This window comes from Aristolochia californica, unplaced genomic scaffold, assembly GCF_029961685.1.
Source record: "Aristolochia californica isolate CCGP_79_NKW_82.1479 unplaced genomic scaffold, dmAriCali1.0.hap1 SCAF_14, whole genome shotgun sequence".
NCBI lineage: Eukaryota > Viridiplantae > Streptophyta > Magnoliopsida > Piperales > Aristolochiaceae > Aristolochia > Aristolochia californica.
Window position 1 is genome coordinate 7,325,095 of NW_027181815.1, and position 14,122 is coordinate 7,339,216.

The 14,122-nt window shown below is 40.7% G+C and overlaps 3 protein-coding genes across 4 annotated transcripts; 1 reads left to right on the forward strand and 2 right to left on the reverse strand.

The window, feature by feature from the left end:
- Nucleotides 1–2,325: 2,325 nt before the first annotated feature.
- Nucleotides 2,326–3,608, forward strand: LOC137949631 (glycine-rich cell wall structural protein 2-like). Its single transcript, XM_068795739.1, has one exon. The coding sequence runs from the start codon at nucleotides 2,779–2,781 to the stop codon at nucleotides 3,400–3,402; it is 624 nt and encodes a 207-aa protein (XP_068651840.1). The 5' UTR covers nucleotides 2,326–2,778; the 3' UTR covers nucleotides 3,403–3,608.
- Nucleotides 3,609–3,994: 386 nt separating this feature from the next.
- LOC137950344 (glycine-rich cell wall structural protein 2-like) lies at nucleotides 3,995–4,546 on the reverse strand. The gene has a single exon (XM_068796751.1). The coding sequence runs from the start codon at nucleotides 4,544–4,546 to the stop codon at nucleotides 3,995–3,997; it is 552 nt and encodes a 183-aa protein (XP_068652852.1).
- Nucleotides 4,547–6,220: 1,674 nt separating this feature from the next.
- Nucleotides 6,221–7,439, reverse strand: LOC137949630 (thaumatin-like protein 1). Of its 2 annotated transcripts, none has more exons than XM_068795738.1 (2): nucleotides 7,400–7,439; nucleotides 6,221–6,897 (listed from the first exon to the last, which is right to left on the reverse strand). In XM_068795738.1, the coding sequence occupies exons 1-2, from the start codon at nucleotides 7,437–7,439 to the stop codon at nucleotides 6,221–6,223; spliced, it is 717 nt and encodes a 238-aa protein (XP_068651839.1). The 2 variants fall into 2 exon arrangements, with proteins under 2 accessions (XP_068651839.1, XP_068651838.1); XM_068795737.1 differs by having other exon boundaries at nucleotides 7,385–7,439.
- Nucleotides 7,440–14,122: the final 6,683 nt, after the last annotated feature.

Here is a 14,122-nt window from a genome sequence, read left to right on the forward strand (position 1 = left end):
TACACTTTTTGCAACCTCTATCTTTCCCTGGCCTTAAAAAATCAACAGTCAAAGTTACCTAAACACCGGTATCAAGAAGGGCATAGCCTCTTTCATATCTGAAATTGGCAGAAATCTCAGTATTAACTTATTTATCAGATATTATTTTTTATCTTTTCTTTTCTTGTTAAACGAGAGCATTCTAATCTTCAGGTCTGGGAGCAGTTTATGAGTTTTTTGCTTGTGTTCTAGTAATTAGAAAGATGTGATTGGTTAATTGTTTTGATTCTTCATTTTGCAGCCTGGTCGATCTCTAATTGTGGGCACACCTGATACACGCATTGGGCTTCATAGAGGTATTCTGCTAATATATCTTCAAGTAGATTCTGTCGTTTGAAGTTCAAATCTTTGAGTGATGGCGTTGCAGGAGAGGCAGAGAGGTAGATAGTCTCTGGCGTTCCCTCTTTTAATTTGTTTTATCTGCAGATGTCACACCTTAGTTAACTATCATGCAGTGGGCGTATTGTAACACTCCTGTTGGAAATTAGCGAAAGCTCATTGAGCGGCTGGTAAGGGGAGGCATGGGGCTAGTCTGTCTTCAGATCTATGGCGAGATGAGGACTGAAGGCATCTTTTCCACATCACAGTTCATGCACAAACATTTCTGCTATACTTCTGGGCATTGTTTTGTGTTGATAATGTAACTTGACCTGTGTTTTTTGGTCTTGTTTTGGATATATTCGAAGCAAATGGACTAGGACATGAGTAGTAGATTTGGTGAAAGAGAAGAGTGATGCAAGAGAGGTGAGAAACATGGGAGGAAAAGGAGAAAGAGAGAAGAGGTGTGAGGCCAGAAGGGGAAGAAAGAGAGGCTCCTGGGTTGATGGACCAGCTCTCTTCTACCCTTTATTATAATAATGAGAATAAACTTACAGTGACATGTATGGCTTTGTTCCTTCCTAGGGCAACTAACTTTGAGGAGATTTTGTTGTGACCGTTTTTGTAAATATATTTACAACTCAACTCTTTCATGAAATATAGTGCATATTAATAACTTTGGTTTGTAGTTTTTCTCTTAAAAAAAGGATAATTATCCTAACCTATTTTGTTCTTTCATGGAAATTTGAGTTATTTGCTATATGTTTAGTGTCTTAGTTATTGCAATGTAAATTGCATTGGTGTTTTCATAGGAAAATCAAATTCTTTTAATAGTGACTTGAGCCACAATGTTCTACTTGATTTTGCAATTATATTTTTTTTCTTGTTGCACTAGCTAACAAGGTTGCCTCCAATTATAAGATAATACTTAGAAGTGGACTTTCAATCATCGTATCTGTATAACTTGGTCACATTAATATGTCAATGATCTCTATATAATAGTCCTTATTTGATAGTACTTGTATTCCAATAAAATACTTGAGGATACCAAGTTCTTTTGTTTGAAAAAAGTACTATTTTAGTTGTTGCTGCATATGAGTGGATCGCATTGGAAGTGTGGTTGGCCTACTAACTATGAAGGATTCTAGGACACCTTTAATTACATTGGTTGTGGAGTAGATGAAAGAGAAGAGGAAGAGGAGAGAAGCAAGAGAGGTGAGAAATGTGAGAAGGAGAAGGAGAAATAGAGAAGAGGGACACGAGGGAAGCAGGGGAAGGAGGAGAGGCTCTTGGGTTGATCATTTCTTCATATGTACCCGCAGTTGCACGTAAGTGATGTCCTTTGATTTCACCTGTTTCGGCCTGTGAGCCATAAATTGCTTCCGCACTAAATAAGAAACGGTCTCTCCAACCATTTATACATTGGTTTCATCTTTTACTTCTCCTAAAAAAAGTTGGAAGCTTTACGACTAAAAATAGTGAAACGAGTACGGTGGACTCCATTAAGATGCCGAGTGCGTCACTTGTCGGTCTCTCTTTGAAACTTCAACCAAAAGATTTAGATCAGCGTCAATGCTTGCCCTAAACCTGTTTGTAAATTTGCCAGAATGGATGGAAACAAGAACAAAAAGCAGTGGGATCCTTCACCCGCAAATGGTTCCAATGTTATGGCCTGCTTAAGCGGAATGCAGAGTCTACAAACAGATATTTAACTCCAATTCTTCTCAAAAGCAGTCAATGCAGAATGACTGAACCATGACTTGTAACTGAGCTCACAATCTGATGCTATTCATTTTCCAGAGCTATTCATTACTCAGAGATGGTCCTTCCACAGCTGTAAAGATACGTTGTTTTGTCCTTCTCCCTTTTAAATTCTTCTTGCTTCTTTTTTGAGTCTGAACATCACTCTCCTGAAGCTTCCATACAACACCAGTTGTCACCACCAGTGCTCCCCTCCTGCACTTTTGTGGTGGCATCAACACGATTCACTGAAAGCCAACAGTCCGGGCATTTCCCATTGTTGCCAGCCTTAATTTGTTCACTCTTTTGACAGGAGGATGAAAAGTGCTTCTCCACCATCGCACTCTCACATAGGGAAGGGAAGGGATGCCATTTCGTATGCAGTCTGATTTTGACTCAGGCCTTATAGTGGGTTAGTGATGATGTTGACCTCATTTCAGGGTTTCATAATGCATGAACGTGTGGCAGAGAGGATGACACTTGGGGCTCGATTTGAATTTGATGCTGAAGGCCGGGCGAAGCATGCAAAGTTTTAGGATTCTATCGGTGTATAATAAAGCATGGAGTAAAGGGCATGAAAATTTAGGCCAACGCCTCCGACTGCTATATAAGGAGGCACTCTGAGCCTTGAGTGATTCAACCCATCAATGCTTCTTGGTCCCTTCTCGTGTTAATCAAAAGATGTCGAGGTTAGTAGCAGTCACATTCTTGATACTGCTCGGTGTCGGGCTCTCCTCCGCTGGTAGAGCAATTATTCATGGAAAGGGTGGCGTTGGAGGAGGTGGCAGAGGTGGAGGTGGAGGTGGAGGAGGTGGCGGAGGTAGAGGTGGAGGTGGTTCTGGGTTGGGGTCCGGTTACGGTTACGGTTCCGGAGAGGGGTCGGGATATGGGTCCGGCTATGCGGGGGTAGATGGTGGAGGGTATGGGAGCGGTGGAGGCGGCGGAGGCGGCGGAGGGGGAGGTGGGTCTGGGCATGGTTCAGGCAGTGGTAGTGGTTCCGGCTACGGGTCGGGATATGGAAGCGGAAGTGGGTCAGGGTTTGAGGAAGCAGGAGGTTATGGGAGTGGAGGTGGTGGCGGCGGGGGTGGTGGCTCTGGCGGTGGAGGTGGTAATGGTTATGGCTCTGGTTTTGGTTCCGGGTATGGTTCTGGTGGCGGCCATGGAAGTGGTGGAGGGGGTGGTGGTGGAGGCGGGGGCGGGGGAGGTGGAGGCGGTGGCGGAGACTCTGGGTATGGTTCGGGCTCTGGATATGGCTCCGGGTATGGTTCTGGCTATGGTGGCGGAGGGGGTGTCGACTACCCTTGAGCACCATTAGTACTGATGGAAGAGGAAACATTCACGTCCCCCTGCATGGTCACAAATTCTGGATCTCACTTTACAAGATTATATGCATGTATGAGTTTGAATTCTGTAATAATCGAGAGCCAAAATGCGTCTCTCTCTCTCTCTCGTTTTTCTGTGTAAATGTGAATCAAATCAATCAACTTCAAGTTGAATCTCTTAAACAGTCTCTTGAGAAGATGTCCCCAACCAATTATTGATCTTATTCATCATCTAAATGATTATTACCGAAACAATGCCATAAATTCAGATCAAATCAATTTATTAGCAGTCTTTATCTTATCCGGTCGACTCTTACGCCCTTTCCAACCGAGACCTTGCGTAGCATTTAACCGAGACAGAGACGATATTCACTGCAATAAAAAGTATGGCAGAACGAAATGAAGTTGCAGAGAGTGGAAGCCCGATTTCGATCGGTTTACTTCATAATCGGCTATCAAGGAATTATATGACATAAACAGAGAGAGACAGCGAGGTCTCGTGTTATTATTCCATATAAAACTCACATAAACAGGAAAAGCTACGAGGAAGAGATTATCTTTCAGTGAATGGCTGTTCAAGGATAGTCATCCCCGCCACCACCAGACCCGGATCCATACCCAGAGCCATACCCCGAACCACTGCCGCTGCCGCTACCGCCACCACCACCTCCGCCACCTCCACCGCCACCTCCACCACCGCTCCCAATGCCTCCTCCGGAACCATGCCCTGAACCATATCCAGACCCGTAACCGCTGCCACTACCCGACCCGCCGCCACTGCCAGAGCCTCCACCACCTCCGCCACCCCAACCTCTTCCTCCACCTCCTCCAGACCCACGCCCGCTCCCGTACCCGGATCCATACCCGGACCCGCTCCCACTACCGGACCCAATACCAGAACCGCCACCGCCGCCACCTCCATAGTCAGAGCCAGAACCATAGCCTGACCCACTCCCAGAGCCATAACCGGATCCGGAGCCTAGTCCAGACCCACCACCTCCACCACCACCACTTCCTCCACCTCCGCCCCCTCTGCGGCCTGCTTTACCCTCAATTATGGCTCTAGAAGCGGAAGAGAGCCCCACGCAGAGCATTATCAAGTACGCAACAGCTACAACTTTCGACATCTTAGCAGTCCAAAACGAACGTCCTTTCAACACTGCACTCTAGCACTTACTCTGCTGACGAAGTGAACCAAGGAAGGATTAGTCGATACTGGATGGGTGTAACAGAGTGGAAGAGGGCTCTATTTATAGCGTGAGAGGATGGGCACTCGGCATAAGTGGTCTGAGTATCTCCACTAACGAGTCTTAGATGAGCATTGGAAGGCTCGGAAAAAGCTGTTCGACTTGCTTGTCTTTCTTTTTGCTCCGTTTTTCAATGGGCGCACTAAGCTTGGGCGAAAAAGAGTATTATCATGGAATTCTGGCCGCGTCTGATCTTGGTGCTACCCACACTGCAATTACCCACCAAGAGTGAGATTGCGTTGTTACCAGTCAAAGCAAAAGTCTGTCTTCTCTCTCCTGGGTGGTGGTGGTAGTGGTGGCGGCGGCAATTAGCTTCTTTCCGGCCTCACTAAGGAAGCTAGTGGTGCTCCCCTCGTTCTTTCCTTAGCGGAGACGAAACGGCATAGGCAAATTAATTTATTTTTTATCTGTTCACACTTACCAGACGCGGCATCGCATGCTCATATGCATTCCACTTTTTATAATTTTTGTAACTTATCCGAGAGGCTGGATTGTATTGCCTTTTGAATTGGTTGGCCATATCTAAAAAATAATGTTTCGTGTCAAAAGAGATCCAAACATGGCCTAATAGTTTCTTCTGTTGATTCGGGAAATGAAAAACCGAGATCATCTGTTCATCACACATGAGGTTCTAAATGAACCCACAATTACAACGGGAGCTGCTTCTACTCGATGTCCATTTTCGTGGGATGTTTTCTGTGGAAAGATTGATCACTGGGAGATGCTTCTGATACACGATTTTTCTGGCTGTTCGGGGAGGCTGGCCATTTATCGGGCATTTGCTCCAGATGAGAGAGAAGAAACCAGCGAAAACATTTGTGAAATTCACTGTAAAGATGGGAGCTCCAACCATTGTAGTTATAAACTCTTCCAATCTTGTCAGAGAGGTTTTCAGTTCACTCGCTCCGCTTTACCGTCTCTGAACACTGAAGCTTTTCATATAATGCAGGCGATATGTAACGGATTCTGTTCTTGTCTTGCAGGTTATTCTCACTCAATTTCATCCCGCAAGCTTCCAAATGCATTTCAGATGATGAGACGCGACGAGTTTATTGTTTCAGTTGGTGATTTCGGAGAAGAGTACAAGAAACTTTAAGGCATCTTCTCGCTTCAGTTTTAAATACAGTGCCTCTGGTTTGTAATTTATTTATTTATTTTTTCTGATTTCATTATGTATGGAAATGTACTGGGTAGTTTCTGGGCAGAGTCGGTGACGGAAAGTTTCTGCTTACATGAAGTTTGACCGCTGAAGTGGATGATTGAAACGTCAGTCTTCTAAATATTTTATGTTAGATTTTATGTCAACCAAAATTTGGAGAAGAAATGGTCATTTAGATGGTAGCAGACAGTTGCCAAGTTTCAGGCATTCCATTATCAGTAGCTTGGCTACGGAGATTATTTTTAAAAAATTTAATTAAACCTTATACGAAATCTCGCCGAGTATGATTCGAACGAAACTCAAATATTTTTACCATTATCAGATCAGATCAGAATTGAGCAAAGAAGTACTAGCGCAGAAAAAAAACTGAAGAACGCCATTTTTAATGATCGTTTTCAGGGGCAGAAGGTGAGAAGGTAAGCAGCAGCTTTGCACGTAAAAGTGCTCGTCTTATCATCGTAGGCGTAGCTATAAGCCGAAGGGCAGGCTTGCTTGAACACCCTCGAGTACTTGTTGGGTTTGCATGTCTCCGGACCACCGTAAGCCCCTCTGCAGCAGTACTCGTCGGTGTCAAACGCCTCACAGGCGCTCTTGCATGCAATGGTGGCGCCACCATCACCTGTCACCTTCAATTCCGGTGGGCACACCGCGTTAACATTCGCCGCGCAGGCGCTCACACCGCACCTTCCGGTACCGCCCCGTGGGTTCACCGAGATGGGCACATTGTAGCCGTCGACCAGGCTTGTGTCGTAGAAATCTTCGCCGCCGGATCCGTTGAGGGTGAACTCGATCAGAGTCGCCGGGGGAATAGCGCCGGCACCGTTACAAGGGACGTTGTTGGAACCGCAGTCCCCGGTTTGACACTTGAACCGACCGCTGGCATCTACTTCGCAGCCGGTGCGGCCCCAGAAACGGCCTGACCAGCCGGATGGGGCTTCCAAGGCAACGGATGCTCCTTGGTCGAGTTTGAAACCAGTCTCCGCTAGCGCTGGTGAGCCGGCGCTGGCCAGCGTCCCCGCCCACACTATGTAATTACACCTGTTGATGAAGGTGAATGTTGCCGAATAAGCACCTGGAATCAAATACCAAACCCAGAATTCATATCCATTAGACCACATCCTTCAAGGAGATAAAACTTTCGAAAAATTTCAGTTGCTAATAGCGAATTATTTCCTTTAGAACAGTCCGAGGCTGAGAAGATAAGAATCTACAATCTTTACTTTAATGGACCGTTTCCATCATTCATCTCCAATGTAACTATCTGTAGAGAAATGTTTGGGAGTATTGTTCAGGCCATCATCCAACTTGTCTCACGCATCACGTCTCCTTCATGATTTACGATTAAATGAGCACGGACGTTTCCGAGAAGGGCAGGGAAAAGCCGGTAGCGAGAGCATGGAAAGCGATTCAATCGAGACAAGCTTGAGAACTAGTCTACACTCACAGGGCTGCTCGAGGCTTAAGCGTGCTCAATTGAGGACTATCTGCATTTTCAGGTGGGTGGCCTGACGAAGGTAGCTTGTTTTCCAACGTAGAAGATGATAACTGAAGATTCTTACCGGAGAGGAGAAAGCCAAGAAGAAGAAGGGCGAGGAGAGCACTTCTTTTCTCCATTAAGAACCCTAAACCTCTGCTCTGTATCCTGAATAAAAAAGAAACGACGGTGAGACACGAGATGGGGTCGGGAGATTTCCACCTATTCATAGGAGAAGGCGGCAGGCGTAGCTTTAATGCATGTCATGTTTTGGTAACCTGTAAATTCCACTACGAATATGGCCGTCTTCTCAGATGGGATTAGCAGTTGCTGATCATATTTTACATAATCTCTCAATCTCTAAAGAAGTAAGACAAATTTCTACTCAAAACTTATCATATCTGGGATACAAAAAGAAGTCATAGCCGTCACGAAAAAGCAGAACCTAAGAAAATTTTGAACTAAAACCAGCCAAAAGGAAACCCAGAAGAAGAAACAGAGAGTCTGGTCTTCTGACTCAATTAGTTACGCTCCGGCGACTTGATGGCCACCTGTATAAACAGTTAACTCCATTAATGATAAGTCGAGAGTTCCTTCCTAATACGTCTCCTCCGTCAAATTGACAGTTACTGATCTTTCGGGAGGAGCTGTGTATGGAAATATGCCATGCCATTGAAGTCATCGAAAAACATTTATCGGTTTTAAGCATGTCCGAATATGACCAAGGAATACCAAAATGTTAAGTGCAGAACTCTGTTTATAATTTATACGAGATTTATAGTTTTTGTTTGGGTGACTGTCAATTTGATATTGATATTTCATTTTAATTTTTTGTTTGATTATTGAAGAAATTTTATGCATAATTTTACAAGAGTTTATGAACAATTTTATGCAATGTATGGACAATTTTAAACAAAGTTTATGTACAATTTTATGTAGAGGTCATGCACAATTTCCTATAAAATTTAGGCTTAATTTTATGTATAATTTATTTGATATGTATTTTTTGCAAAGTTTTAATGTACGTTCCAACTCGAACCCAGCTTGAGCTCGAGCTCAAACTCGGTTAAATATTATGGGCTCAAACTTGATTCCAATTTTAGGTTCAAAGCGAGCTCGAGCTAAAGTTCGAAGTATTCAGATCAAGCTAAGCTCGAACTTATGCAAACTCGATGCCACCCCTAGGTTTAAGTAATTATTCATCTTGGTCACAATCTATCATACATTTTCTCATTAAAAGACACCTTGCTAGACGCTAAACACAACCATTTGTTAATGAAGATGATTATTCTTATCAAATTTGGTTAAAGGAAGACACTTTAGTTGTATGTTGGTTGATAAAATATGGAAGAATCGATTGCTAACAATTTTGTTCACTTGGATACAACCAAAGATGTTTGGAAGACTTGATTTAAGTTGTATTCCACATTTGACAATCTTAAAAAGATTTATGATATTTTTCAATACATGTACTTGAGAAGGTAAAGAGACAATCTTTCTAAGTACTTTGCTAGATTCAAAGGTCTTCTATATGAATGGAAAATTGCTTAGCCATATTCAGTCGATATTACAACTCAAGAAAAACAAAGGTTTTTACCATATGCCTTGCCTACCTTGATGTTGCCAAACTTCAGGTACTTAGCTCTTTAACTAGACTTACTTTTGATAATGTTTGTGCTATTATGCTTAGCATTCCAATCAAAGAGCCCCCATATCTCAATTGGATAAATTAGAAAATTCTGCCATGTTCTCCTAATGAGGAGAATGACAGCTAAGGTAGAGGGAGAGGAAGAAGAGGTAGATCTAGTGGCAAAGGCAAACAATGAACTAGTGGTGACTCTATTTTTAACTCAAATTTTGGTAAAAGTAGGAAGTGTACGTGTTGTGGTATCAACAATCATGTTGTAAAAAACGCTTGAATTTATATAAAAAATCAGATTTTTTAAGGCTAATGAAGCTTCAACTACTTATGTAGAAACCAAAAAAGAGGTAACTTCAAAACCTTTTGAACTGAAGATGGTTATCACAAAGGAGGATTATGATCTTTTGCACAAACTCAAAACCCTATTGGTTGCTCCTCAAAGTACACCTATAGCCACTATTGCAATATTAGTATATTCTTTGTTATTTCATGTTCCAATTCTTCACCAAGATCATTGATTCCAAAGTCTCTAAAAATTTCACTAGTAAAATTAGAAATTTATCTTGTTTGTCTCCTTGTGCAACAGACCAAATTGTATCTATTACAAATGGGTCAAGACCTTATGCAAGGATGTAGAGATGCAAGCCAAGACCTTTTGTTCCATTGGACCAACACATTTCACATGATGAGCAACCTCCTAACTTCAGCTCATGAGACCTTCTCTCCCACTGTTTATCACTTGCCTGCGGAGTCTTATGATATTCTTGAGGTAAGTTCTCCTTCATCTTCTCTTGTTGTGTTTAGCGCACCTTATGACACTAGATCCATTGCTCTATGTAAGGAACCCTGCTCTTGTACTTCTAGATCGCTTTCTATTTCTTACCCACTTGCCAATTATGTATCCACTCACATATTGTCCTTGAGTTGTTTCACTTTTTTTGGTAGCCTTATCATCAACCACTAATAAAGAGCCCTCAAATGATCTGTCGTAAAAAAACTGTCATGGGTGAGGAGATGCAAGCCATGTATAACAATCATACTAGGGAATTATTATTTCTTCTACAAAAAAAAAAAAATAGTGGGTTGTCGATGATTGAATATTGTTTAATACAAAGCAAGTTAGTAGCAAAAGTCTATACCCAATTATTTGGCATTGACTATGATAATTTTTTTTTCTCTAGTCGCCAAACTGAATTCAAGAAGAGTTTTTATTTCTCTTGTTGACAATTTTAAGTGATCTATTTTTCAACTAATGTCTTTCTCAATGGTGATTTATTTGAAGAGGCTTATATAGGCTAAAATAGTCACCTCTTGCTTGGTTTGATTGATTCACAAAAATAATTGTCATACGTGGTTTTACAAGATGTGATAGTAATCATTCAATTTTCACTAAAAAAATTGCGCTAAGCCATAATTCTTATGGTTGTTTATATAGATGATACAATCATAATAGGTAGTGACATTGTGGACATTCAACAAGTTAAGAGGGATTTAAATAATGTGTTTTAAACCAAAGATCTTGGTCTACTGAAATATTTTCTTGGTATAGAGGTTCAATTTAGTTACACATAATTTTGCCTCAAATAAAGTATGATCTTGAACGGCTAAAAGAAATTGAAATGTTTGGTTGTTAGTTGGTTGATACGCCTATTGAACCAAATGTTAAATTATGTGTTATGTTTGGAGATAATGTAGATTTGGTAGATTTCAACATTTTGTTGAAAAACTTATTTAACTTATAGTTACAATAGTAGATATATCTTATTCTGCTAGTGTTATTAATCAATTCATACATAAACATATATATAGTAGCATTAGTTGGATTCGGAAGAATTCTTTGATATTTAAAAAAAAAATCCAAGTCAAGGATTATTGTATAAATGACATGAGTTCTCTAATATTAAAGGATGTGCATATGAAGATTGAACAAGTACTCCTGATGATCAGAAGTCTACTTCCGGTTATTGTGTTGTGGTTAGATCAAATCTTGGACTAAAACAGAGGACTATCATACAGGCAATAAGTGATTTGTTGTGGCTCAAATCCTTGATGAACACAAACGATTCAAGTAAAAAAGTTCATACAATCACACAACAATTTATAATGGTTTACAACTTGATACACTAGCTCAAATCACTCAAAGTATTTGTACTTTGGAGTTAATTAAGTATATTGGGGTTGCCAAACGACTATTGTGGCAAATTGTCTTTAAAGCCCATTATGCTGTCCACAAAGGGACAAGCCACTCAATTGCTCACAACAGCAAATTTGCAAACCTAGATGTGGCGCACTAGGCATTCCAAACCTAGACCCACTAAGTGATTTTTAGCATTGTCTGCTAACACAAGGACTTGCAACTCATACTAGCAATAGCTAAGGCTTGCCAATCTTTTCCTCTTTGGTTACACCGGTTTTCGACAATAAAATTGAGGTGAGAATGGTCTTGTTGTGCCAAAAAAATTCAAGTGAAGGTACCACAAAATATAAAACTCTACCATGAAAATTTGAACCAATAGAGATACAATTTGCTGAAGTAATTGATCCCGTGCTTGTTGGGAAATGAAAATCATCGATGTTTGATACAGAGCATCCAACAAGAATAATGAAGTAAAATCGATATTCAAATGCTATTGCCTCTGCAGAAGATTGCATTTATTCTTTTAAAACCAAAATGAATGAAATCCATCCATAAACATGCTAGAATTTGTCAAACCACCCGACTAACGAAATGATTTGGGAAATAAAAACAGGTAGACAGAAGGTGACACAAAAAAGAGCAAACCATGTAGATCATTTTTATCTTCCCTCATCAAGTCCACTTTTTTCCCCTACCCTAGTGGATTTGAGTTACAGTTGTGGTGTTTCCATGAGTGCAGGCACCAACATCCAGTTATGTGGGGAATTTACATCGTGGCATTATCCACGGCCACTTTTCTAAGCATTCTCCGGTACCATGACTCCGTCAGAATTTGTCTTGTCTGGACGCACCGTCAGTAGTTCACTGGATTGCCTACTTCGAAGAAATGCCAATGAAGCCCAGGGTACAAAAGTCGGAGAAGCTTTGAAAAAGTGGCTGTAGAAAACATCGCACAGTAAATCACCTACATAAAGCTAGTCCGGTGCACCCACTAAAGGAGAAATAGGATCTTCATTTTGGGGATTGTGGATGGTATGACAAATTGTGCAAACTTTAATCGATCAATTTATCCAGTATGAATTGGTTTTTTTTCCTCCTCTTTCGCTTCTTCTATATCCAACTTCCTATTCCTAGCGATCATTTTTAATCCAAAATGAATGAAATCCATATGTAAATTTCCTAGAATTTCTTAAATTACCCAATTAACTAGATGGAAAGCTAAGATTTGAGAAGTAAAAACAGGGAGACAGAAGATGTCTCAAAGAGAAAAATGAATCTTCGCTCCTCATGTTCTACTTCTTTTCCCTAGTGGATTTCAGCAAAGATTTTGGTGTCTCAATGGGTACCAACACCAGCTTCCCTTTACGAAGCCTTCTCCAAATTCGGTACCATCTACTCCGTCAAAGTTTGTCTGCACACCATCGCTATTGTTCACTAGATCACCTACTTACAAGCAACACCAAAGAAGCTCCAGAAAACTACTCATTAGGACACTGACAAATAGTAGATCAACTACACAAAGCAAGACCGCGGTAGGCATAGATCGAGATATATGTGCCAAGTGCAACTTTTACTTTTGTCAATTTATTGAGTATGAATGGTTTCTTTCTTTCTTTTTCTTCTTTCATTTCTTCTATATCCAGTTTCCACTATTAGTATTATCAACTTCATCGGTCTTTATCAAGAGGCAAAAACAAAATAGGGTGTTGCCAATATGCATCTATTTTTAAGAAATATGGTTAGTTGAGAAAGTGGTAGATACAATCTCAGCAATTAAGAAGGAAACAACCAAATATGATATTAAAGTTGTCCATACATCATGTCTAGCATTGCAAGAGAGCTACTAGAAATTCTAGCAGCCAACCCTTTTGACTCTGATGGAGACACAACTGTTGAGAGTGAAAATATGCATTTATTCAATATGCATTTATTCATTCAACTACAATGTAAACAACATCTTAAACACAAATACATGTTGTTCTGGAATCCTTTATAGTTTACCTATAGCTATTGTATGATCCTAGGTTAAATGTTTGATTTTCCATTACCTACGAAACCGGTTTTTAGGTAATATTGGCTAGGTACTTAAAATTTGGTATCAGAACTATTACTTACGTTGCGAGTTCAAATCCCGGAGGGGGTGACCTAACTGTGTCGCTAGAGTGGGCCGCCGTAGACGTCGGCTCATAACGGGGGAGTTTATTGAGCATCGGCTCATAAGAGCTTTGAAGGCAAGTTCTTTCTCCAAAGAGTGTGTCATGTTATGATCCTGGGTTAAGTGTTTGGCTTTCCGTTACCTACCAGGCCGGTCTTTTAGATAATATTGGCTAAGTGCTTAATAAGCTACTGCTGGTAGTCTCAAAAACTGTTAAATCTACAGGTAATACTTGTATTATATCCTGCTGTAGTATTATTTTTACAACAATCCTCAAGCATAAGCTCCTTATTGAGCTGATATATATTTAAGTTTCAAAAACTGTTAAATCTACAGGTAATACTTGTATTATATCCTGCTGCAGTATTATTTTTACAACAATCCTCAAGCATAAGCTCATTATTGAGCTGATATATATTTAAGTTTGAAAGCTTGATACAAGCTTGAATGGATATTGCAGCTTCTGTTATATCTAAATGCGACACTCCCAACTATTCCTTGCAGATCCAACAAATTTACGTTAACAAAAACTAAACGAGAGTGAATATTAAACAGAGCATCGACCTAGTTTAAAAGCTTGATAGAAGCTTAATTGAATATTAAAGCTCCTGTTAAATCTAATCTCCCTTGATACAAGATCGAATGAATAGTAAAGCATTTGTTAAATCTAACCCAAAAACTCTAGGACTTGTTCTCTCACGAGGATTTTTCCTCTGATTTCTCTCGGAGGCTAAATCAGACGATTCCCATCCTCTGATTTATGGGATACAACTCATGCCAAAATCTACTCCATGTCATTTTCACCCTAACCTATTCTTTGCAGGTCCAACAGATTGACACTAACAAAACCTTCTCAGTGGTCATTATCTAACGTGGCTGAACCATCTCA